This window comes from Grampus griseus, assembly GCF_964374135.1.
Source record: "Grampus griseus genome assembly, chromosome: 16".
In the NCBI taxonomy this organism is placed as follows: domain Eukaryota; kingdom Metazoa; phylum Chordata; class Mammalia; order Artiodactyla; family Delphinidae; genus Grampus; species Grampus griseus.
Window position 1 is genome coordinate 84,751,833 of NC_139010.1, and position 16,911 is coordinate 84,768,743.

Sequence of the window (16,911 nt, forward strand, 5' to 3'; positions counted from 1 at the left end):
CAATTTTAAATTTTTGTTACTGGCTGTGTAATGTGTCTTTTTTTCCTTGTTTGTCTTCAAGATTTTCTCTTAACCTTGGAAACAGTAGTTTGAATATGTTTTGCCTCATTTTCAGTCTTGGGGTTTTCTAAGTCTCTCGGATCCATGTTTTGATAACTTTTATTAATTGTTTATTACCTTTGGTCACTGTGACTTCAAATGTTTCCCCCCCCCATTTTCTCTCCTCCTGAAACTTCAATTATATGTATGTTAAACCATTTGATATTATCTCATAGCTCTGGGAAAGTATGCTCCATTTTTTCACTGTTTTCTCTTTGTGTTACAATTTTAGTAGTTTCTGTTGACCTATCTTTAAATTCATTCATACTTTCCTTGGCTGTATCACATCTACTCATGAGTCCACCAAAGTAATTCTTCATTTCTGATACCACGCTTTATTTTTTCTAGGAGTTCAGTTTGGCTTTCTCATCTTTTCCATATCTCTGATGAAATTCTCTATCTTTTCATGCATGTGGCCCGCCTTTTCCATTAGACTCATTAATATATTAATCATCATTATTTCAAAGTCCCTGTCTGAGAGTTCCAAAATACGTCATCTTAGGATCTGGTTCTATTGCTTACTTTATCTCTTGACAATGGTTTATCATTTTTTGCTTTGTTTGTGTGTCTTGTAACTTTTTTATTCAATGCCAGACATCATGATTAGAACGATAGAGAATGAGGTACTTAGGATTTACTCCTGGAAATGGGCACACCCCTTCTTCTGTCAAGCTGAATGAGATGTGTCAATGTATTCAGGTGTTGACCTGGATTTGAATTTTGTTGCCACAGTTTCCTACTATGCCCCAGAGGCTTCAAAATCCTTTAACGATGCCTTTTTCTTAGAGTAAGTTCTAGAGTGTCTGATAGTCTTAATATTTGTGTCCCCCTAACTTTCAGCCATCCCCAAATTCCTGCATCACAGAAGAGGGTCACTCTCCATACCCGGTCCCTGCACCAGTGGTAGGTGGCTGTTGCTCTTACTCATATTTCTAAGGCTGGCTGTGGGGCAGGATGTCTTGTCCCGTGTCAGTCTTAAATACCCTTGTTTTCTGGGCTTCCAGCATGAGAGTTTCCTAGTGTCTCAGCTTCTTTTAACTATATGAGGGATTTTGAAATAATTTCTGGGCTTCCAGCATGAGAGTTTCCTAGTGTTTCAGCTTCTTTTAACTATATGAGGGATTTTGAAATAATTTGTATCCTCAGATTTCTCAATTCTCCTCTTCCCAATTTTACCAACATAATTTGAGGTTACGTATTCAGATTATAATTATTCTTTTCAGCTTCAGTTTGGGGGAAAAAAGTTGCTTAGAAATTTTCAGTCATTCCTGTAACCAAATTAATGAACATTTACATATATTCTATGTTATTGACAAAAATTGTTGACGATTATAGATAGTTTGAAACCTGACTTCCCCATTCTTAGCTCTTGCTTTCGATTAATTTCTCAATTAGTGGAGGAAACTGAAGAGAAAAAAAAATTATGATATAAGTTTTTCCCAAATTTTTCATAGTCTATAAAAGAATTCTAAAGTGAGAGTATTGTCATAATTTGAAAATTAAGGGAAACATAAAGCTTAAATCTGTTTCTTTAAAAATCTTACTGGTAATTGCTTGAGAAAATAGGATCAGTATGAACATATTCCAAATCACCATATAAAACAAAAATAAACAAAATCAAACAAAACATACATGGCACAGCAAAAGAATAAAAACAGACTAAAATAAAGAAATAGCAAAACACTATAAAAAACAGGATATAGGGCTTCCCTGGTGGCGCAGTGGTTGAGAGTCTGCCTGCCGATGCAGAGGACACAGGTTCGTGCCCTGGTCCGGGAAGATCCCACAGGCTGCAGAGCGGCTAGGCCCGTGAGCCATGGCTGCTGAGCCTGCACGTCCGGAGCCTGTGCTCCACAATGGGAGAGCCCACAACAGTGAGAGGCCCATGTACCACAAAAAAAAACAAAAACAAAAACAAAAACAAACAAAAAAAAACCAGGATATAATAATATGACAGAAGAAACATAAAAATAGGAATTCAAATATAGGTACACCAAACTCCATTTTTAAAGGCAAAAGAAGAGACTGTGCCTTTAAATGACTGACCTAAGCTTAAAACAAAAGACAAGGTAAACACTGATAAGCAACATAAAAGAGAAATGTAGAGTGACAGCAACATTAACTTGAGACAAAGTAGAACTTGAGGTGAGAACATTAGACGTGAAGAAAGTCTATCCATCGGTTGTTTGAGGTCTTTTCCTTGCTTATGCGTATAGATGTCTTTCTTGTTGGGCATATATTACTTTGATCACAAACGTTTTTCCTCCTAATTCTCTAAAGTTTTCCGCATCAGGTGATCACATCTAGTGCTGTACATTGATCTGAAGCTGTGCCCACTTCGGTGTTCCTGGAAGGAGTGGCTCTCCCATTCGTAAACTCCACCAGGATACAGTGAGCAAGGTATATGGCATGGCCACATTTAATATGTCTGTCACATTGTGTTTGTTTTTCAAGGAGATCACATCAACATCGATGTGTTGTTTGCTCTCTACCTCACTGTCACCTTCTCATGATTACCATCCCTTTGTTCACTGCCACAGCTACACATGCTTGAGAATCCGTCTATGTTGTCTGCCATCATCCAGTTCAAACCGTCTTGCCACGTGATTTCATGCCTCCGCCAGCTCGCTTTCGATTTTTCTTTTACTGCTTTTCTATAAAGCCCTTTTGTTCATATTAAGGTAAACTGAAAGGTGATTTATGCAAAATGCTTACAAGCTCCTGTACAAAAGCTGTTTCCCAGATTTTTCTTTCTTCTGCATCTTTTGAGTAAACAAATCTTTCATGAAGCAGAACAGTTTCTGTTGTCCCACCTCATCTTCCACTTTCCCTCCCTCTCTCTCTAGTCATCTTTGAATGGCACAGCCAGTATTTTTTTTCCAACAAGATATTGGTAGAACCACGCTCTTTGATCTTCAGCCAAAAGGCAATGTGATATACACAACTTTTAGACAAATCCCCAGTTTCCAGCAAACTATAATGCCATGTGTCCTTATCGGACAGAAGCTGAGTAAATTATTCTCCTGCCTGATACTCTGAATCTAAGCACTTGTATTTCTGAATAGCTTGAAGGACTCTGAAGTTCTTATTTTTAGAAGTGAAGCACAGGGATGCTTTGGAAAGCACGATTTCCACGCTGGCCCTACTCCCACCTCTACTTGTGATAAACCTCATATCCTTAGAAGCAATGCAAGCCCATTTCTCCCTGGGATGAAGAGGGACTTAGCACTGCATGGGAGAAGGGAGATGTTGAGATTGGAGACAAAGTGATGGGGTCTCAACCTAAGTGCAGAGACTCCTGAAGAGGAGGGGGTGCCTGTGTCCTCATGCGTCCTCGCCTTTCCTGCATCAGCCTCTGAGGACTGGGAATGAATGAGTCCCAGCTTATTTCTCAGTTCAACCCATTCACACTGTAATTAGGGATAATTCCTTAAAAAGCCACTAAGTTATTCACTGGAGACTTTAGTTTCCAGTACAGTTGTAACTTTGCATATTTTTGGACGCTTGCATTTATTTTTCGGTGAGAAGACTCGGCCCTTTCTTTGTCTGCTCTGCTTCCTGAGGACAAATTTACACTTTCCTAAAGAAACCATGGCTCCCAAGCTGAAAAATGATGGAACATCCCAGGATACTCTGGACAGCGCCCAGGACTGACTACACAGGTCCCGTGGGATGATGGGATTCATCTTGCATGAAGTGGCCCTGAGCTGGGCCATCACTGCCGCATCCCACCACCACTGCCGCACCCCACCACCACGGCCGCACCCCACCACCACTGCCGCATTCCACCCCCACGGCCGCATCCCACCACCACGGCCGCATCCCACCACCACTGCCGCACCCCACCCCCACGGCCGCATCCCACCACCACGGCCCCATCCCACCACCACGGCCCCATCCCACCACCACTGCCCCATCCCACCACCACTGCCACACCCCACCACCACTGCCGCACCCCACCACCACGGCCGCACCCCACCCCCGCTCTCCTCCTTGGTTTAGGCTGCTTGACTGCTTGTCATCACCTGATGAAACATCTGTCATGAGTTTGTGACTTTACATGTCCTACTCCTCCATTCCCTCCCCTGCCCTGGTCAGGTTCTGCTGATCTTTGTGGTGTGTTTCAGGTACATCATCCCTGGAGACCTTCCCTGATGACCCTCCTGAGACCCCCCTTGGACGCCTGCAGAGAGCCCCTAGGAAGGCAGTGCTGGGTAGTAATCTAAGAGTGCACTTGCCCAGGAGAACATGTGCTGCGAGGGCGCCTAGCAGAGCCCATGTCTGCACCGCCTGCAGGAGCTCCTCTGATGAATGCAGGGGGGAACACGACTGACCTTCACGCTTCTAAGTGGCCAACAGGCTTTCTTCAGGTCTGAGTATAACAGCAAATCATTACCTCTATCGTTAACATAAGTGAGTCTAGTATATATCAAAAATAAAGTCCTTCAAAACATTTATTAAATTTTAGATGACTTACCCAAATTCGTTCAGGTTGTGCTAATATTCTATGAGACGTTGCTGCAGTGCAGCTACTTCTTAACCAACCATAGATCAGGAGGGGAGCAATATTAACATGAGCCTCAGAGGTCACCCACCTGACATCTCTGCCCATCACACCTTCTAACTCAGTTCAACAGACCACATGCTTACTGAAACAAAACCACTTTCTAGTGTCACATCATTGGAGCTCATGCTATGTAATGCCATTGTCAAGAATGATTATTACACAAATGTACTATCTATCCAAGAAAGGAAAATGTAATGAGCCTGTTTAAAATGAGGCGAGTCTGTCAGAATGGACATCATCAAAAAATCTACAAACAATAAATGCTGGAGAGAGTGTGGAGAAAAGGGAACCCTCTTGCACTGTCGGTGGGAATGTAAATTGATACAGCCACTATGGAGAACAGTATTGAGGTTCCTCAAAAAACTAAAAATAGAACTACCATATGACCCAGCAATCCCACTACTGGGCATATACCCTGAGAAAACCATAATTCAAAAAGAGTCCTGTACCAAAATGTTCATTGCAGCTCTATTTACAATAGCCAGGACATGGAAGCAACCTAAGTGTCCATCGACAGATGAAGGGATAAAGAAGATGTGGCACATATATACAATGGAATATTACTCAGCCATAAAAAGAAACGAAATTGAGTTATTTGTAGTGAGGTGGATGGACCTACAGTCTGTCATACAGAGTGAAGTAAGTCAGAGAGAGAAAAACAAATACCATATGCTAACACATATATATGGAATCTAAAAAAAAATAAAAATGGTTCTGATGAACCTAGGGGCAGGACAGGAATAAAGATGCAGACGTAGAGAATGGACTTGAGGACAAGGGAAGGGGGAAGTGTAAGCTGGGACGAAGTGAGAGAGAAGCATTGACATATATACACTACCAAATGTAAAAGAGATAGCTAGTGGGAAGCAGCCGCATAGCACAGGGGGATCAGCTCGGTGCTTTGCGACCACCTAGAGGGGTGGGATAGGGAGGGTGGGAGGGAGGGAGACACAACAGGGAAGAGATATGGGAGCATATGTATATGTATAACTGATTCACTTTGTTATACAACAGCAATTAACACGACATTGTAAAGCACTTATACTCCAATAAAGATGTTAAAAAAATCTAAAAAAAATATTAAATTAAATTAAAAAAATAAAATGAGGTGAGTCTGACTCACTCTCCTGGTTCTCCTGGAGTTCTAATAGTGCTTCATTGATTAACTGAAAGGGGATCAATAAAATATATCTAAGATTCTAAGGCCATTTGCTTCTGAATATAACAATTTACAAATGGATCAACTTAAAATATCAATCATATAATATATTCATACATTATATATTAATATAGTGTGTATAAATATTTATATTTATAAATGCGTAACTTTATATAATGTAAACCAATATAATATTTCAATTTATCAATATATAGCAAGATATGACTTAATAGCAATTATAACAATAACTTTTAACAACATATCTTAAAATTTACATGTAAAATGTTTTAATGAGGCTATATTTCTCATTAATTACATTAAAATTGAAACAATGTACCTTAACTTTTAACTGACTGGGAGCTACCCTACCTTCCACCTTTACTTGCTCCCCCTTCCAGGTTCTCGGTTAAATAGTTAGTAACATATAAACAACAAACATGTAAACAACACCCCTAAATGTATTTTTTGGACTAACAGTCACTTAACACGTTTCTAGAATAGTAATTTCTAAGAATCTGAAATGTATCAAAAAATCAAAATTTTCATGAAGCAGTTCAGAAACGCCATCTCAGAACAAATGCATATACGACTGTTAGTAAAATACCTCTGGGCACAGATACATTATTCTCCAAAAGATAAGTAAAGCATGTTGTATTCTTACGGTTCATGAATCCAAAAAAAAAAAAAAAATCCAAGGAAGAATAAAAGCAGAAATTTGATAAATGTTAGATGGGGTGGACAGTTATTCTATGATCGACCATGTTAGTAAGAAATATTGTTTTATTTTGTCCTTTAAAAAGGTTTAGTCAAAAAGTCAAAAGGTGGGGCTTCCCTGGTGGCGCAGTGGTTGAGACTCCGCCTGCCGATGCAAGGGACACGGGTTCGTGCCCCGGTCCGGGAAGATCCCACATGCCGCGGAGCGGCTGGGCCCGTGAGCCATGGCCGCTGAGCCTGCGCGTCCGGAGCCTGTGCTCCGCAACGGGAGAGGCCACAACAGTGAGAGGCCCGCGTACCGCAAAAAAAAAAAAAAAAAAAAAAGTCAAAAGGTAAAATTAACATGAATATGCTTTAAGTATGAAATAGGTGTCACACAATGGCAAGTCAAAATGTCCATATGATATAAAAGCTATGATAATTTGCCATAAGCTTCTTCGACAAAATTGGTAGTTAGCGTGTTCACAGTATGAGTTTTCTAAGAGGACAGAGGTATAATGCAAATGTCTACATGCTATTCAAGAGTGAGCGGACAGGAGGAAAGGTCACTCAAAGCTTTTGTTGGAACAGTTAAACTAATTTCACTGTTTTTTAAACTAAATGTGCTGATTATTTTGGTGACAGCATTGCCAGTGCATTAGGAAAGTAAAATATTATCCTTTCATATACTGAAAAAGACGTCCAAAGCCCTGGAATACCATATATTACATGCTATCTGATCATCCTTTGTCATCGTTCAATTAAAAAGGATATGTGATCATCTTCGTGTAAAATGTTTATAAGTGTATGTATGTATGACGCTTATTCAGATTTTAACAACTCAGTAACAGATGATCACAAGGGCAGAAGGCAAGTTTCAGTCAAGAATCATTAAGGCCTATGAAAAAACACAAAGAGTTGAGTGTTCTTCCTGACTTATTACTAAACAGGACACAGCAAATTATAATACATAAGGTAGAAAGAGAGAGAAGAAAGTAAATACGTCTCCTAAACCAGCACTGAACTATCCACAGATACACATCCTTATTACTAAATTTTAGCGCTACATATTGGGACAGTCTTGGTAGGTAGGAAATTACAAGGAAGATAATATAGTTCTGAAGTCATAAAACATTCCGTAATGGAAGGTGTTGCAAGATAATTTGCGCATGAGCAACATCTGCTTCTCTAATATCATATGTTAAGGCGATTTTAAAAATCAATTAAAAAATTCATAAGATGATTTTATTCTCTTGTTACTATATAGGTTTATTATACCATCTTTCAACCAGGGGTTATTTCATGGGAGTCTGTTCCAGGACAGCTGTTCCTTTAGGTCACTAGACTCCAGAGAGAACAAAACCCATCTTCCCAACAGCACACATTTACAGACCATCGCCAACATCACCCCATATTCGTGAAGGCAAAACGTATAAAAACCTTACATGTGCCCGTGTCCTGCGGACCAGGGAGCTATGCACCTCACCCCACATAAGGAACATTTTTTAAATGAGTTGCCTGATCAATTAGGGCTCCTACTAAGAGCTATCAGCAGAAGATTTGGTCCAATTCTAAAAACAGAGCACCAAAAACATGATTCTGTACGAATCCCCTCAGCCATCTCTTCGCCTTAAAGCAGATTCCATCCTCCAAAAACACAGCGAATAATCTACCCCAAACTCAGTGTCATTATGAAAAGGAATCACGCCCGTGAAAACAGAAATTATATTTTACTGAAAGAACTGCTTCATTAAAGTGACATAGTTTTCCTACCCAAAGCTAATTTGTAGCTACAGCAGAAGCAAACAAACAAAAACCAACACACATTTTTACAGCTATTTGGGCACCAACCTGGGATAGGCTGAGGTGTTAACACCACTGTGGGAAGAGGCCTAGAGGCAGGAGCGGGCCTGGACAGAGACACGGCTACTTGATTTGCCAACAGTTGAGGCTTCTCAGGCCCATGGAACAATCTTGATTCCTCAGGATAGATCCATGTTGAGTCCAGAGCAAAGGAATTATTAAAAAAGATCTGTCCAAAGAGAGAGCAAGCATAACACTTAAGGCCACGCACAGAACAAACGCTGAAGACTGTAGAATACTTGTCTTACGTTGAACATTGGAGATGCTATGCATGGAGATTCTATAAGGCCGCTATCTTAAAACCTGAGGATCCACAGGGCTCTGACACCAATCACCTTCTAGTTAAGTCTCCTGGGCTGGTCTTCAGCTATTGACTTGGTTAGTTCATCCCAGCCGCCAGTTAACAGATATAGAATCACCCCAGGGAGATAAGCAGTGTGTTGTAGAACAAGTCACTGTACTGCTTTCTATTGGTTTTCAGGTAAACAAAGTGTAGCCAGTATATTTGAATTCAAAAGCCAAGAAAAGCCATCCAAAAGATGAACACTCAAAGCAATAATACCAAGGAAAACTTACTTTTAAAATGTACACTTGAGTTATATAAGGTTGAAGCCTAGATTCTGAACAATAGTTATGGATTTAAAAACTGAAAAATTCAAAAAGTAGTATTTCTGATTCAGAAGTAGGAATTTTATATTATCCTATGGAAACCAAATATTTTAAGCTAGAACAAAATCCCCCACCACCACCATCTACTGGTGCTTTTGAACAGACCGATCTTATTCTGAAAAGACTTTTCTCCAGACCGAGATGTTGCAGTTAGAAACTAAAAATACACAGTGATTTCTGTTACGGCAATACCCGACAACTTAAAAATTAACAGCCCATTTATCCAATCAGGCTAGCTGCATTTTTACCTTACAATTAGGTATCCTTTTGTCTATCCAACTTTTCCCAATGGGAAGTGGAAGAGAAGATGGGCAGACATGTGGGAAAATGGGCACCAATTCCACAGTGGAAGAGGGGGACAGTCCAATCGATGGAGAATGACCACCAAACAGCCACTGAAACCCAAGAAAAGAGAAGGGTGTGCTCATTAGCCTACATCCATCAACTCTCCTTTGTACCAAAAGATGCTGGGATAGCTGCTTTAAAAGGGAATTTTAAAATGCATGTATTTGATTCTGAGAAAAATCTCCTTTTTCCCAGTACAAAAAACCCCCACAAACATTCAAAGTTCTAAAAATTTGTAAAAATTTTCATATCTGAATCATCACAATGCATTTACAACACTGCTTTCTGTAATATTAAGAAAGAACTTCTAAGCACAAAACCATGAGAACATGGGAAGAAATGGATTTCTGCCCTGAGAATATGAGAAACCACAAGGGAAAGGTGAGATGCTGGGTGTTCCTTTTATAATTCTTGAATTCTTTTTATAAGCAAGCAGAGAGCTATATTTTACGATATTCTTTTCCATATATCATTTTATATTAATTATATTTATCATTTTTAAAACAGGCACAAGTAATATTTTTAAAATAAGAGGCTAGGATTCAAAGTTTCCCAAGGTTCGCAAATGCAAATAGATTCCAAGGCAAAGAAAACATAAATGAGCTTAACACGTAACTGAAGACCCCAATGCACAGAATAAAACAGCAAACGCTGAAAGGGGGCAGACAACTTAGGAGACAGTCTCTCTAATTAAATTAACTGAATCCTTATCAGTGGAGAATAAGATCATTGTTCAATGGTACGGAATACTTCAATACGCATTTGTTCTAAAATCATAAAAGCATTTTTGAATTTCCTGTTATGTGAAAATGTTCTTCTGGTTTAAATAGTTATTTAACAGAAAATATGGTAGCACAAAATATTTTAAAGATTAATACTAAGTTTGGGGGAGATTTTTCGTTTTAAATTTACACAAGAAAAAAAAAAGCATTTTCTATACGGAAAAAAAATAAAAGGTAGTTCCTTGACACCATATACCTCTAGTGGTAGCACTCGCATATGACAACCCCTTCAAAATATCAAAAAAGCTACCAACGCTTATTCAAAAAAAACCCCAACGTGAACTGCATCACACATCAAAATACCATATCCAGTACCACATATGTGATGTATCATTACATGTAAAGACCAGTTTAGGAGAGTTAACATCTTTTAGAAAAGCTCACGATATAATATTGGAATTAAATTAATTATGTGGTGTATTCTAACATCCACTCATTTGAATATGCTAATTAGGACAGTTATTGGAATAAAATACATGTTATTCCCTGATTTAAATGCATCTGCCTAGTTAGATAGCAAACAATGGATCTTGCCAAAACCAGCTTCCCTTGCTCTGTTACACCATTAATCAAAGGCACAGTCACTTTTCCTTTTTAATTCCCGGTTTTAAACGCCGAACTCCTCTAAAGTGCAGTATGACACTAGGTGATTTGGTCGACTCAGGCAGACCTAGGGGGGGAGTGGAAATCACCGGTAGCATTTCTCAGTACTAAAGGCAGGATTTCCCTGCAGGCTTCCATTGGTTTGAATTTTCTTAAGCATTGTCCTGAGTCTATTTTCAAATGAAAAAAACAGAAACAGAAACAAAAACAAAACTAGATCAGAATCAGAAACAGCTCTTGATTCCCAGCTTGCTTTCCAAGCCTGTCAGAGACTGTAAAAGTATTAACTTCTATTCGGTAAGTCGGCCACAGTTGGCAGCTGCAACGCCGGGCTCCGGAGGCGATACTTAAGCACCGCGCTCTGGACAACGACCCCGGCCCGGGCGAAAGTTGTGGCCAAGGCGGTCCCGACTCTGGGCTTGGGGTGCGGGTCTCCAAACTGCTCGTCTGAGAAACCGGGAAGACATACTGCAAAAACTGCCAAGAGGCAGAACGAGACGTCGAAGCATGAACTTTGTTGCCGATGCATGGCTGCCAGGCTGCGCCGTGATGGGCTGGGGAGCCGAGGACCACCGCGGGAGGAAAGAGCGCAAGCCACAGGGCCGGAGCCGCCGGAGCGGGGCGAGGGCCGCGCCCAGGGGCCAGGGGGGAAGCCGGCGACCCCGAACCCGGGGCCGGGGGCCGGGGGACACATTACCTGCCCGTTGAGCAAGGGGTAGTGGTGCACAGCTGCGGCGGCGGCGTGGTCTGGCGCAGAGGGCAGCGGCAGCAACGGCAGCCAGCCGGGCAGCCCCGGGAGCAGCGGGGCGGCAGAGGGCTGGGCCGAGGCAAGCAGCCCTGGCGGGGGCGCGACCCCGGCTCCCAGCCGGAGCAGCCCGGCCGAGCCGGGGACCATCCAAACCCAGGGCGGCGGCGGCGGCGGCGGCGGGTCTGCGTTCATCGGCCAGAGGAGAGGCTGCCGCCGCCGAGGCTGCTGCGGCTGCTGCAGCTGCCGCCGCCGCCGCTGGAGCCCGGCGCCCACCAGCATCCTACATCCCCGCGCGGGCGGCGGCTGCGGGCGCGGCGGGGGCGGCGGGCGCCAGAGGCACGGGCCGCCGGCGGCGCGGGCTCCGGTGCGAACTCACTTGGTTCCGCTGCGCGGCCGCACGCTCCGCCCCTGCCCCGCGCCGGGAGCCCCTCCTCCTCCTCCTCTGCTAGCGCTGCCGCCCGCGCCGCCGCCGCCCCCCAGGCCCGGCCCCGGCTCGCAGCGTCCCCTGGTTCCGGGCTCCGGCCAGCACTCACCCCGGGACCCCCGCGGCGGCGGCGGCGGGGGTGGGGGCGGGGAGCAGGCGGAGGGGCGGGGCTCCCGCGGATTGCGCCCGGAGCTCAGGTTCGGCCGCTGGAGGCCGCCGGCTGTCGCGGACGGAGCGCACGCCGGGGAAGGCGCACCCGGCCAGGCCGGGAGACGGGGTCCACCAGCAGCAGCGAGGCCAAAGTGGCGGCGCCTGAGCCAGGCACGTCCAGCCGCCGGGCGGTGCTGGGGCCGCCGACGGGGACCGCGCGCGGGCCGCTCTCTGCCTGGCGTAACCTGGGTCGAGGGCGGAGGGTGCCCAGGGGATGCTGCCTGCAGCCCCCGACGCCCAGCGGGCACCGATTGCCACTGGGGACAGGTAGATTTCTCTCCCTGGAAAATCTGCCAAACACTTTCCTGAGACCCCAGCGGGTCCTCTGCCCCGGGGGCCCCTACCCCACGCCCTACTAGTTCAGGCGCCACACACTCCAGGCGGGTCGCCTCTGGGCCTCTGCACGGGACAAACGGTTCTCGCTGGGATTGCCCACTGTGAACTGGTCCTGGATTCTACCGGGCCCAGAATTGTACTCCTCCTTTACCCACCGCACGCGGCCTCTTCAGTGCAACCTGGGCTGCCTGAGGCCAAGGACCACCCCTCCTGCGAGAACCCTCGCTCGGTCCGCACAGCAGAGGCTGGTTCCGCGCGGGTCACACGCAGTCGCCGCCAGGCGGCGCGCGCCCCGGCTGACCTCCCTCCTGCCGCAGACCCCGGTCCCGCGCGGTATCTCCTTGTGATGCCGGGGCTCTGAGACCCCGCCCAGCTGTGGGCTGTTCGTCGCCGAGCTGGTTGGAGACTTCCACGTGCTAATAAACTGCTTAGGTCGCTACGCCGGAGGAACCCCACCAGTCAACTGCGCAAGCACGGTGTTTCTTAGGAGCATTTGGTGAAGGGCCTTCCTGCCGCCTAAAGCAGAAGGAAGGTATTATGAGGCATGCTTTTAAGAGCTTGTATGAAAAGCCCACCCTGACCTGAGCAGGAGAGCATGCACCCACCCAGGTACACCACAGACACACCTGGGACTCTCCAAACACGGGCTCTCCTCACCTCTGGACTGATCCGTCGACCTCTCTCCTGAGATAAACTAAAGCACCAGAGTGCTTTCAGTTTGCTTCTAGGGTTGTTTCCTCATTCTTCTAATTTGCTTATTTCCTCCTGGCCTGGCATGATTTCTTTTAGATCCTGGCATATGCTAATTTACATAGCTGGCATCTCCGTGTTTTCCTCCAGGCAAACCATTTTTCAATTAGCAAGTTTATCTCTCTCTTTGATGCAAAAGTCCTGGCAAGATTTTGTTTTTTCTCACCTACAGTCAGAAAGCTCTGCAGATTAGAAGACTGTTACTATTCAGCTTAAGCCCTTAATTCATGCGCATATATTTGTATGTGCACACACTCGTGAAATGTGTCTTGATCTTGGTGGCCACAGCCAGACTAAGGAATTGGGGCAGGTGGCTTTGGGCAGGCTAAGGTGAACCCTTAAAGGGTCCTGTTTGCATGGGAGTTATTCATCCCTCCTCCATTGTTTGGAGGCTGGCAGTGCCTTGCTTGCATGCTGCCCTCAGCGAAAGCAAGTGCAGTGTGCGCAGAACCCACACTCCCAGGAAACAGGATTTAGCCATGAGCTGGGGGTGCTTCAGCAGGTGCTCTGGGGGAGTCTCACCCGTTCCCACACAGCCCAGTCCTTGAAGTGGTTCTGTTAAAGTATGCTTCTGTGAACTGGTTGTATTTATTCCCTCCCTGGGCTTTCCAGTGCCCTGAGCACAGGATGCCTTGGGCAGCTGGTCGCTCCGAACAAGAGCTGGGAAATTACAAGTATGTTCATTCAAAGAACCTCAAAGTAGCCCAAACTCCTTTGCTGCTTCCTGCCATGGGCTTGACTGTATTCATTTATTACAGTGTTTTGAACCCCTTTCCCTACCATGCTGTGCTCTGAATTCTGGGAACACAGCAGAGGACAACAGAGGTGCAGAGCGATTTTCACTAATTAGTTAATGGATATGACAGGGGAACCAGGAGATGGACTTATCCCCTATTTCTGGCTCTTGTTTTAATCACATTCATCTCAAGGTTTTCCTCACACACCCCACTCAACCCAGGAACAACCAGACACCCCCGTGGATAGGAGAAGCCCCCTTTCCTATGGGTACTGTCTTTCCAATGGGTATTTAAGAAGACTCTTTTAAAGCAGGAAGACTTGTTCTCCATGAGGACCAGAAATCAGGGGATCTCCCATCTGTGCACAGAGGCTCCATGCCAGGTAGACCTGTGCCACTGGTGGACAGGTGCGCTTACCTATCAGTGCCCCCAGGGCGTTAGCACCCCATAAACTCAGGCCCTTTATCTCCCTGTAACAATCAGTGACAAATTCTCCTTGGAATGGGTTTTATACACAATCTAGTCTCAAGTTCTCCTAACCAATAAAAACAACCTTAAGTCCGTCTGTATCATTCAGGCAAAACCAGCAGAAATTTCCAGCTAATCTGTGACAGACTGAAGAAGGACGAGATCCGCAGCACGAGAAAAGTGCGAATTATCCTCATATGCTAATGAGTTCTGAATTGTTTATCACCTTTTTGGAAAAAAGAATGTTGGGTGTTAGGGAGAGATGGATGAAGTAAGATTTTGCAGCTTGTAGAAGGATTTTTTTCAAGTTTTTTTTTTTTTTACTCTTTTTCTAAGTAAAATATAAGAGAAACTCCCACCTCAAAAGAAAGAGAGAGAGAAGCATGAAGATGCCTTCTCCAGGCCTGCCGAGTTAAGATAATTCCCAGAGCAATGGGGCAGGCGGGAGTGGGGACATGTGGGGTGGAGAACTGAGATGTTGCCTCAGCAGCGGCCCTGTCCTGCCCACCAGCTCACACTGCCAGGACATCTTTCCAAAACCAACGCTGATCCGACTGGGTCCCTCCCTGCTGAAGACTCGCCAACTGTGCTATGATGAGGCCCTGGATGAAAGCCACGAAAGCAAACCACCGCCTCGGGAGACTGGCATCTTCAGGAGGAGGAATTGGTGATTTGATACCTGACTCGGTGTGGGCTGACACGGAGCGGGCGTAAGAGTGATTTTTCCAAAGTTCTGCCAAACTCGGGAGTCTGCAGCTGAGCATCCCTTCCCAGATATGAGGGGCCTTTGGGGATGGGCAGCAGAGAGGAGAGGTTGCTCCAGACAGGACGACTTGGAAGTCTCCGAGGGACACCTGGAAAGATCCGTCCGTGTCGCGGTTGCCTGGAGTCAGGAGCAAAGTCTTCGATGAAGACACGGAACTGGAATTAGCACAAGGATGGAGAGGGGTAGCCTTCCGCGGTGGTGGCTGAGATCAGAGATGTGGATGGGGTCACCCCAGGCGAGCACAGAGCGGGAGAGGAGAGGCCGTCGGGGGGGTCCCTGTCATGGGGAGTGAAGCTCTCTAGGAAACACGGAGGGGAACCGAGGCAGGTGGTAGCACGAAACCACCCTGGACGGGCAGGAGTGTGCTCGTTTGTTAAAGGGTATTATTATTGTTTTTATTATAAATGTGGTATTGCAGAATATCTGGAAAATATAGAAAAGCATCATGAATCAAACCCACTCAGGGAAAAGGAATATGAACCTTTTGTTGACCTCCCCTCCATAGTATTTTTTTCTTCTCATCTCTCTCTATATAGCATGATAATGTATATTGTATATATATTACATATAGTAATATACGTTAGCATATATTATAGCATCTTATCGTATTACATTTTATATTAAATTGCATTTTATAATAATTCGTTTTAAACCTTATTTTTCACTCAGCATCATAGCATGAGCGGGTTCCCCACATTGTTGAAAATACCTAGAGGAACCCCGTTATCAACAGCAAAGCAGAAAGCTCACGGAGGACATGTAGGAGTGGAGGTGAGTCTGCCCTGAGTGGGAATCAGTAGCCCACGTGGGACAGCAGCGCACCCTACTCAGCAGCTGGTCCATTTTGTAGCTATAAAGAACTACCCTTCTACCCACCTAACTTCCCACCATCCATCGATCTAAGTCATAGGTAAAATGTCGCAAACACTGGAGTGCATAGATGCCGTGTGGGACACAGTGAAGACCTTGAAAACCAGACACCCCGGGCAGTTATTGAGGGATGCTCAGACAGCGCAGAGGCCTCCCTCCCTGCGTCCAGACCCGCCGCCCTCCGTGGAGCACTTCCCAAGGTCCACCCTGATCTCGGGTCGGCTCAGTAGAGGCCCTGGATGGCAGGAACCGCGTGCTCTCCCCTCTCCTCTCCACAACAGCTGAGTGTCCAGTGACTAGAACAGAATACTCTTCATGCTGGATTGAAACCCCAGCCTGGGATCATTACTGAGCCCCCAGTGGGTGCAAAGACAGGCCAGCTGTCTGACCACGTCCCATCCAACAGACAATAACCCAGCCAGGGCTTTGCAGGTTGTGTCCTGCATAAGGGTGCCCGGCCAGGAGAGGGACTGGGGTCCAGCCAGGCACAGGAATGTGTCCCCCCAGAAAGACAGCTTCCTGGGACCCACACCAAGACAGCCTGGGCTCTGGAGAATGATGGTGAGGAAGACAGATGTCCCCCATGAAGCTTAGAGTCTGGGAGATGGTGACAACCCCAAAGAGGTGACAACAAAGAGCAGTGGCCCTGCTTATCCTAGGTGCCCCGGGTCCAGAGAGCCAATGGTGGGAGAGGACCTGGCCCAGCATCCCCTCTGAGGTCACCCCACCTCCAGCTCATTCTTTCTGCTCCTGGCCCCTTCCTGTGCCCTTTCCTTTCCCAGGGCTCTCTGGTGATCCCAGCTGCTGGGGGAGGGGACGGAG

The 16,911-nt window shown here is 45.6% G+C and overlaps 1 protein-coding gene across 1 annotated transcript in view; it reads right to left on the bottom strand.

Annotated features, from left to right (window-relative positions):
• TCERG1L (transcription elongation regulator 1 like) overlaps positions 1-11,807 on the bottom strand; it is a gene marked incomplete at both ends in the record, with an annotated part of 193,583 nt that extends 181,776 nt beyond the window's left edge. The window contains 3 exons of the mRNA XM_082673840.1: positions 8,370-8,550; positions 9,299-9,445; positions 11,478-11,807. Coding sequence (XP_082529966.1) covers positions 8,370-8,550; positions 9,299-9,445; positions 11,478-11,807 — 658 coding nt within the window. The remainder of the gene's footprint in view (positions 1-8,369; positions 8,551-9,298; positions 9,446-11,477) is intronic.
• Between the last annotated feature and the right edge of the window lie 5,104 nt (positions 11,808-16,911).